This window comes from Pocillopora damicornis, chromosome 2 (genome assembly GCF_964200805.1).
Source record: "Pocillopora damicornis chromosome 2, jaPocDami1.2, whole genome shotgun sequence".
In the NCBI taxonomy this organism is placed as follows: Eukaryota; Metazoa; Cnidaria; class Anthozoa; order Scleractinia; family Pocilloporidae; genus Pocillopora; species Pocillopora damicornis.
In genome coordinates, this window is record NC_142671.1 from 8,457,490 (window position 1) to 8,467,435 (window position 9,946).

The 9,946-nt window shown below is 38.1% G+C and overlaps 1 protein-coding gene across 1 annotated transcript; it reads right to left on the reverse strand.

Annotated features, from left to right (window-relative positions):
* Positions 1-2,076: 2,076 nt before the first annotated feature.
* On the reverse strand, positions 2,077-3,209 carry LOC149049766 (uncharacterized). The gene is made up of 2 exons (XM_089195259.1): positions 2,682-3,209; positions 2,077-2,459 (listed from the first exon to the last, which is right to left on the reverse strand). Exons 1-2 carry the CDS (start codon positions 3,070-3,072, stop codon positions 2,215-2,217), a joined length of 636 nt encoding a protein of 211 aa, XP_089051385.1. The 5' UTR covers positions 3,073-3,209; the 3' UTR covers positions 2,077-2,214.
* Between the last annotated feature and the right edge of the window lie 6,737 nt (positions 3,210-9,946).

The following is a 9,946-nucleotide window of genomic DNA, read 5'->3' on the forward strand; positions in this document are numbered from 1 at the left end:
TTGGTGGTTTGCAATCATTTGTTTAATTATTAGAGGGAGGGCAACGGATAAGAGGATATCAATAATTATTGAAATGACTTCAATGACATAGCTCATACCATGGTTTAATGAATTCAATGACAGCTTCTGTTCTTTTTCAATTTCATATTTGGGCTAGGGGATCGTCCTAAGCATATCATTATAGTTTTATAAATACAATATCTGCAAATAATGAAGATCGAATAAGAAATGTAAACTAAATGTTTTTAAGGCCCTTAACAATATGATTTCACATCGATCGACATTGTCTCACTTTAATTCAAAGAAGATGCGCCAAGAGCTCTTGTCGTCTGTCCTCCTGCCCCTCGTCTTGCTCGGCAGACTCCCCTTCATCAATTTCCAGATCTTCGTCATCCAAAAGATCAGCACCATCATCGTTAAATAGTATGCAAATGTTGTGTAGTATGGCTGCACACTGGATAAGTTCAGCAGCTCGTTCTATACTTCTGACTCTTAAGCCTGTTTGTAGAGTGTAGAATCTTTTTTTTATAACACCATTGGCTCTCTCTATGGTGCTTCTGGTTTTCTTGTGCGCCTCATTAAACCTGAGGCGAGCACCTTCTACATCTCCCCTGAAAGGAGGAATCAGCCAGCTGTTGCACGAGTAGGCTGAGTCGCCTAGAATTACTGCTACAGGGAATGGCCTCTGAGCATTTTCTTCAAATGCAGTCCACAGAGTACTCTCTTTGAGAACCCGCGAGTCATGCCATCTCCCCCAGACATCGGCTGCTACAGAAATATATTGAGTAATCTGGGCCGCAAACCATGGCCACATTGAGGGATTTCGTATGATGCCGATTCACGTATGCATCTTCATCACCAGCCGGGGGATTTACCAGAACATGGGTTCCATCCACGCAACCAGCAACACAAGGAAACCCAGCTATATCATGAAACTTTGAAGCGATTCGAAGGGGCTGCTTGGGCCAACAAACAAGTTCTCGCTGTAAACTTAGTATTTCCGGCGTAACGCGGTCTATGACATTCCAAACCGTTGATGTTGAAATTCCATGGCACGAATGCATCACATGGTAAAACGAGTTCGTACCAAGGAAGTGGAGAAATACTAACAATTGTTGTCTCGCCGTCAACGCTCTGTTGCGCCGTGTTCTGTGTTCCAATTGCGGACCCACTGCTGCCAGTAAATGTTCGAATGCATCGACTGGGAGACGAAACTTCTGTCGAAATTCGCGTGGATTTTCTACGTCTAAAAGCCGTCTTTCCTCAAAATTCCTCGGCTGTCGTCTTATTCTATTTCTCAAAAGTTCATCTATTTCTTCTTCACTCGAAGATGACATGCTATCTCTTTAAATGAGGCCAACAACAATTTGCTCTCGAAGTTTACAAGTGACTTATGACTTGTAATTTGCTCTTGTATTTTACAAGTCGACCGCAGGCCAAAAACAAGTTGGACTCCTGTAAAACGTTTTATTGAACTGACCTAATTTCACATTCTACACGTGTAGCTCTACACCTGTAACTACAAGTCGGACACTTGTAACTTTGGCTTATAAAGACAGTTATTGAATTGGATTTTTTGCGCGCTTGTAAAAGCAACGGTCCAACGTGTAAAATACAAGTGTAAAAGTTTTATTGAATTGACCCCTGGTTTCATTATCTTAGATGCATTTTTTCTAAATCCTTGATCAGAATGTTTCATTTTCACTCGACTGTTCACTATGCTGCATCAAGCTTGATCAAAATGTACAGAGTCGAGAGAAATATCTTGACACGGTATGAACAAAACTCCATAAAAAGCGTATTTTCCTCAGTTCTGGGGGCCTTAAAAACATTTAGTTTACATTTCTTATTCGATCTTCATTATTTGCAGATATTGTATTTATAAAACTATAATGATATGCTTAGGACGATCCCCTAGCCCAAATATGAAATTGAAAAAGAACAGAAGCTGTCATTGAATTCATTAAACCATGGTATGAGCTATGTCATTGAAGTCATTTCAATAATTATTGATATCCTCTTATCCGTTGCCCTCCCTCTAATAATTAAACAAATGATTGCAAACCACCAACCTTCTAAGACTAATTGTTTTTATTAACGGCGTGATTACTTTCTAACAAAGTGATACAATTCTGTAAATTATTGACATTATTAGCTTTCATTCTCTTGATTGCACTTACGCAATTCTCAAACTTAACAGTCAAATTATTTCTATTAATCCATCGCCTCGAAATCTTTCTTCAATATTTTAATCTCCAAGGACAACTTTGAACACTCTAAAAGTAGTTTTCTTTTCCTAATTCGTAATATGTCTTCTTCTAATTCTGCTGTGGAACTGACAGTGGCCTTTTTCAGCCCCTTCTTCGATTTGATGGTAGGCTTTTGGAATACTGATGTCTTGTCTTCTTTGGCTTCCTTTGGTTTGGCTGAAGGTTTTGTTTCATGCTTTGCTTTTGCATCTAAATGAACAAAAGATTGGTAGATACATGAAAATCTCATCTTTAAACTCATCGCGTTTGAACGAAGCTAAGTTGCGATTAAAGTAAGAAAGAAACATTTTCATTTGGGAACGCGATAATCGCGCCTGACCTAGCTTCAAGTTGACAACTTGCTCGCAGAGAAACGAAAGAAGGACATTTTGATTTATAAATGTTGTTTCTGGTTATTCTAAATTATCTCACCTTCGGTCTCAGATGTAGTGCAGACAACCTCTTCACTCTCAAACACAATTGGTGTGTCTTCAACCTTCACAGGCTCCAAGTTTGCGCTCTCTCTTCCAAGTATATCAAGGACTGTATCGTCCAGCTCTGTGAGTTCACTCCCTCCTGCACCGGTCTTTTTCGAGTCACTGACTTTTTTTATCGTACCGCGGCGAATGTTTGCCCAGATAACATCTCTCAGGGTTTTTATGTTGTCGACGTTCGCTCCAACACCATTCAGTTGTCTTAAGATGCTTTCCCACGCCTCCTGTTTCGCCTTTTTCGTTACAGTCGAGGAAAATGGAGCCAAAACAACTGATTTGTTATCCCTCACAAGCTGCGCTAATAGCAATTTCTGGGATTTCGACAACATGCTGAAACGACAGGGAAAAAATCGACGCGGTCTACGAAATAAATTTTCCGCACTGAGCTGAAATAATTTGCACTTGTAGTTTACATATCCACTCAGTGCTATTTACAATTGTACGGTTACAATTGTAATTAACACTTGTAGTAAGACTGCTTGTACACGTGTAAATTCCAGTGTTTGAATTTTTTTTTATTGAATTCTTGTATTTACAAGTCGGACTTTACATGCGTTTTTTACAACTGTAGAATCTACAAGTGTAATTTCTTTATTGAACTGACCCCAGTATAGGCGAAACCTGCACTGGACTGGTGCGTTTTATGCCAGGAGACACATGTCGGAAAAAAAATGACTGTTTCGAATCAATTATTTGCATTGGACTTTAGTGCGGTTTCTTTTTGACTCGTTTCATATTTTCTTATAGGACTCGTGTTAAAGATCAGCTTGTCAATAACCAATCATGTTCGACAAAACTTTCAATGTTTTGATCTGAGCTCTAGTGGCTCATACTGTATTTGGACACCTATAGGTTGATAAAAAACCTAACCCTGGGCTTAGTGACAACACATACTAAGAATCACACTCGTACATCGCAACTTAGTTCAGGTGATGCTTATTATTAAGAATTCAACGAGCAGTATGTTGCACACAACTGCTGCTATAAGAGAAACTAAGCACCGGACTGCTTCATTCACGGGCCTGAGAAACACAAACGGCTCCATAGGTTAGAGATGGTTGCAACTATGCAAAGGAAACTCGAACCTACATCTGGTCCTGCTGGGAAAAGTTATCATCTCTCAATAAAAACAGCCTTAGAAGTTACGATGTAATCGAAAATGATGAAGGATATGGATAACGCCCTGTAACGGGACAATTTGGTTAGACAAAAATACATGTCTTTTAAAGAAAATAGATCTTTGAGAACCAGTTGATTAATATTTATATCATTGATGGATAAACGATATTGCAGCAAACCCTTAGCGTTACAGGAGTGTTCTTTTATGAGTTCCGAATGGACTGCGAATGAGCTGCATTTGGAATGCTTCTCAGTCGTTGAGTATGCAAACTCTGATTACGATGGGTACATGAGACTGTTAGTTTCGAAACGCCGTTTATTTCTACTAATTTCCTACAAACTTCCTTTTGATTTATATTTAGTTATTATGTAGTCAATTACGTGATCTACAATGAAGGCGTCGGTAGAAATCGAGCTTTCCTGGAATTGTATCACAACTTTGGAATCTTTGCTGCCTAGGAAATAGTTCTTATTGTGGGCGCTACTTTTTGCAACGCCTTAGCTTTCTTCACGCAGCATAAACTACAAAAGTGCGACGCACACCGTTTAAAAAAAGAAGAAGTTGGTTGAGTCCACAGTGCTACCTTTGCTACGATCAGTGGGATCCAAGCTACCGCTATCTCAAGTGTCTTTGCTATTTTTTTAGTGCGATTCGTCAACCAAAGTACGTAGGTCTTTTCTTTGTTTTAATTAAGTCACAGAATCATCAGCCTTTTCAATAGTCTCGGTCATAGAACCTCTCGTGTTATTACTACAGTATTATAGCGAAACGATCTTATTTACAAATTGTCTTGGTTTCTTTTTAAATCGTTACTCTTTTATTCGCATTTGGTTACTTTTGTTGAGTACTATCCTATTGTTTGTACCTTAATTCGTTTGATTATAATAATATGATAAATAATGACATTAAAACAACTGAAGCAAGGCTACACGCAGACGCTAAGAGGTAAATATTCGAGAAAAATTGAATTAAAATCACCGAAAAGTCAAAAATATCTGCGAAAAGTTTTTAAGAGTTACCTGGAAATTCTTTACTCATTTTTAAATGCGCTGCTTATGAGCTGCATTAGTCATGCTGCTACGTTGAGTATTCTTTTTTCGCAAGATACAGATCGTCATGTTTTGTTTCGAAAATTACAGTAGGCCCCCACTACGCAAGAATCAGGAAGAAAAAAAAAGCAACAATTAAATGATGACAAGAGAACACCTGAAGGAAGGCTGCATGCAGACGCTAGACAAGAAATTTGAAATGTCAAAGAAGGCGTACGTCTAAGCATCTAACAACGTTTAGTGGTCTTTTCCAGAGGCGGCTACTTTTCTTTGCTTTATTGCTGCAATGCATAAATGGAACAGTTCTCCCTTTTTTCTTTCCTTTGCGACCATCACTTAACTGATATCTTCCATCCCACAAATTACTTTTCTCTTTTCCACATAGAATTTCTAAAAAGTTTCGCTCATTTTCGCTCACACGGCACTTTATTCTTTTTACCGATGAGAGCGACTTAGCACCAGATTACTTTAATATCGTGAGAACACTGGGAATTGCGGAAATGGCCCATTTCAAGCAAATCCGTTGAGCATCGCGTTCAGTTCAAGACGTTAGCGGACTGGCCCTCTATCGCAGAAGGTTCCCAACCTCATTGTCACGAGTGACAATTAACACAATGAAAAATTGTCGAATACCTGTGAAAAAGTACTTCTTGGGATGTCGTGTCTGCCAAGGTTAGGCTAACCATAGTCCTGTTAACAAATTTAAGATTATTTAGTTTGTGGACTGGTGGAGTTAACTAGCTTAAGAAACTCGTGCAAACGGAGGCACCCGGAAAAGGGACAGTTACACCTTTTTTTATCTTTCTTTTGCCGCCATTACTTAGCTGATAGCCTCTCTCTCACTAATAATTACTCACTCCATCACGTTAAATTTCGTGAAACAATCGCTCATTTTCGCCAGCACAGCACTTCATTTTTTCTAACGATGAGAGCGACTTCGCTCTTAGCCTCGTTCTTGAGACGTAATTTCGGCACCAGATTTTTAAACCGCGAGAACAATTGGGACTGCGGAAATAGCATATTTCCAGAAAATTCGTTGAGCATCTCCTTCAATTCAAGATGTAAGAGGACTGGACCTCTATCGCAGAAGGATTTCTGACCTCATTTTACGAGTTACAATTTATACAATGAAAAATTGTCGAATACCTGTGAAAAAATACTTCCTGGCTGGTCGTCTCGGCCAAGCTTAGGCTAATCAGTGTCCCGTTAACGAATTAAAGGTTGTTTGGTTTGTTGGACTGATGGAGTTAATTAGCTTAAGAAACTCGTGCAAACGGAGGCACTGGGAGTTTGATCAAGAACTTTCATTTCCTCTCTGCTTAATGACTCTTAATGGCTCTTCATCTGAAAGACTGGGTCTTTGTGTCTTATTCAGCCCTCAGTACACGCTCTTAAATATCCTATTGGTATAGGTATGTTTAGAGTTACGCGACAAGTGACCTTGGCAGAGTGAACATATTTTTAGAACGCTAACCCAAATAACTTTACTAGACATTCGAAATGAACAACAAAGTACTTCAAAAACGACTAAAATTCGAGAACTGAAACCCTAAAGAAAACTTCCCGATGGGAACCATAAACAAGATCAAGGACAAACCCAAACATGACCAGCGATGACGATTACTGTACGAGAATTAAGCCCTATTTCAACTGTCAAAGACACATCACTCAAAATGTAAAATAGATGTGTGGTCTTGCAGCACAGAACAAACCAAAGCTCATGGATCTCACACAAAGATTTCAAGGTCATATAGCAGGCCTAAACAATTCCCAAATACTTAGTGGGAACATTTCCGATTTTAATAGTTCCCAAAGACTTCTAATTTTAGTAGCAAATAGCAATTTCATTAGAAGATACTGGCTGAGCAGATGTGGTATAACTTGTCGAGTGCTTTAAAATGGGTGAACGCTGCCCTGTTAGCAAATATACTCAATAGAAAGCAAAAATAGGAAGTAAATGTAACTACGGTCAATTTTCAAAAATCTCAATATTGTAATATCATTGTTAGTACTAACCTGCCATCGCCATTATTTATCACAGGCGGTTAGATTTCAAACAGTTAAATCACCAAACATTTTCAATTGATAAATTGACTCAGCCATAGTACTTGCGAGTAGTTCACTCTATATTCCTAACAATGCAGACATTTAAGATTGAATTGACCCGCAAACGTTCTCTCAATTATCTATCAGAGGTAGTTGATATATAATTATCTTTTATAATGACTTGGCTGGGTATCACCAAAGCTTACGTCGCTCTAGTGCTAAATTGCTTTGCAATGAAGTAATAAAATGAAGGTGGCTGTCAGCCAAATACTCAGAAAATTATTTATGGAGGGATGAGAAGTCAAGGCCACTGAACTGGTTTGGTTGAATGAACTTAACTTAATGAACTTTTGGTTGTGACAAGTCATTTTTTTTTCTACGTAGTCTACTCGTGGAAATCCGTCCAGGGTCCTTTTTTAACATTGACCGAAATGCAATGAACGAAGTTGAGTGTCTCGACCGAGACAAAAGAGAGATGTAAACTTATTACATCATTCCGAAAGCTGTATGATCGCAATAGCTGTACACTGCCAAATAATCCAACATACAGCTCAGATCAGATTGTGAAAGGGGGTGGAGTGCAGCCTCGTGTGGCGTAAATATTTGAAATAGTAACTTACCAAAAACTTTCCATAATTGCAGTGATTAAGTTTTTGTTTCGACTCGCAGACGTGCAGCTAAAATTCATTTGTTATGTTGGCGAAGTGTGTTAAACTAAAAATTTACCTTGCATAATATTTATAGTCCCACTCTGTAAAGGTTATCGCATAGGGCCGAACAAAGTGCAAGATTAATATTACGGTGGTTTTCAGAAGGTGCAGAAATTTCCCGAGCCTTTCAGCGACTTCGTCAACTTCTGAAAACATTAGTTACATCGATCCTAATATTTGAACGACGAAACACGCGATAACTCGTTTATAATATAAAGGGCAAAAGTTTCATTTCAGTAAGGTCAAAATGGACACTGTTGCGAAATTACCTAGGGAGTCAGTTCAGTGTTCAGCTAGCGGCAATGAACTGTAAGACTCACGAATTAGCTGAATGAAATTTTGTTTTACACCGCCAAAGCAATGACGCCAGCCTTGCTAAAAAAACATTCGTAGATTCTGTCATTCATAACTATTCTACAAGGCAGAACAAGGCAGAACAGTAGATCAAAGGTTTGAACAGTGGATTGAAGGTTGATCGGAAAAAAAAAGTTCATCAGAAAAAGGTTCATAAAAAGGGTCCTCTAGAAAAAATAAACTGAATTACGAATTTTTCAGTTGTCGGCGGATTCTCGGTATTTACGGTCAATAGCTCTCAACATAATTTAAGTTTTCATATATTGTAATTATAATTGTTCTATGGATATCAGCTTTCGAGCTGAAAGGGCTATCCTGTCTAAATTAAGTTTTACTTTACCTACTTCTAAGCTCCAAATGTGCTGCAATTGATGATGCCACCAAAGCGTTGGGGTCTTAGACTATGATTGGATTGCGCGCTTGAGACCTCACAAAGAAAGTCGGGCTTCTTTTTAAGATTGCTTCATAACAGAAAACAAAGAGCGCTATTTGCGTTTTTGACAATCGTTCCAATCAAATCACAGGTATATCTACAACAACAAACTAAGAAGTCTTCATCCAGGAATATTCAGGACCTTAAAGTCTTTGGAAATTTTGTGAGTGGTTGTGTTTTTTATTATTTTTTTTTATTTTCTAAGAGTAGAAATTATTTGGTAAAGTTTCTGGTCACGCACACTTTTATTTGAAAATATATTGACTTATTTGCAATTTACTATGTAAGGGCTCTTTTCGATTTTGTTATTTATTGATATGATTGCTAAGTTGATTGGGACAGTTTGGTCGATGTAGGAGTTGCTGGGGCCAAGAATTTGTTAGCAACAATACGCTATTTTGTTCTCTCTCTGAGGAACAGTTATTTTGAAGAGGCCTGGAAACAATCTGAATAAAAGAATTTTTAGTTTACCATGCTGCCACAATGATCGGAAGATACTTCTAGTATGGCGTTTACGTTGTTTCTTTTCCCCAAAGTTATCATAAACATTTCAAATTTTAATGGACAACCAAATGAGCAATTTACAAATAGCTACGTCATCGTCGCTGCCGTCGTCGTTTAGAGCCAGCGGTAAACAACAACCAGCGACATTATGATACTTTAGGCAGTGTAACAATACATTTATTGAAAAGGTAATGGCACTGCGCTACCACTTATCGTGACTCCCCATGCCAATTTTATTTAGATAAACAGATAGTGAAAAGCACTTCAGCAAATATTTTATTTCTTTGGTTAGTCGAAAATGCTCAAGGGTACTGTCTGTAGAAGAAGGAAACCATAAAATAATACAGTACTTAATGAATGCAGCAAAAAACTAAAGAGGCCAGAAAAAAACCGGAAAGGTCAAGGATGGCAAAGATTAACACAGGTCACGTGACGAATTGGAAAAATTAAGACTAAGGTTTTTTTTATGGTTTCACAAACCAGGACAAAGCTCTGAAATTAACACAACAGTGAAAAATTTGAAACATGTTTCAGTAGAATAAGGCAAAGAAGGATCAGTAGCATAATAATCAAAACTTTGCTGGGCTATAATTTGTAGTTTTTATCGTCTTCATAGATCGGCCAATAGAAACGAACTGAAGATGTTACCAAAGGAAATATTCAACAACTTGAAAGAGTTAAAAATACTGTAAGTATAAAGTAATTTAAGTTGTATCATCAACTAGCGAATTATCCCCTTTTGAAGCTGCTAACCTAAATTAAAAATTTATGACAGAAAACGAACATGGCTTTGCTTTCGTGTGCTTAAAATTGCAATTAACATTAACAGATAAGAAGCCGTCGGAAGTTGCTCATTTACGGATGTCTTTTTGATGGGAGTGTCGAGCATTTACCCCTCCCCCACACACTTAAACCTCATTGACGTCTGAAACCTTTTCAAACTCAATGATTTCTCTTCTAGCCCGAAGAAATACTTTAATAAGTGAA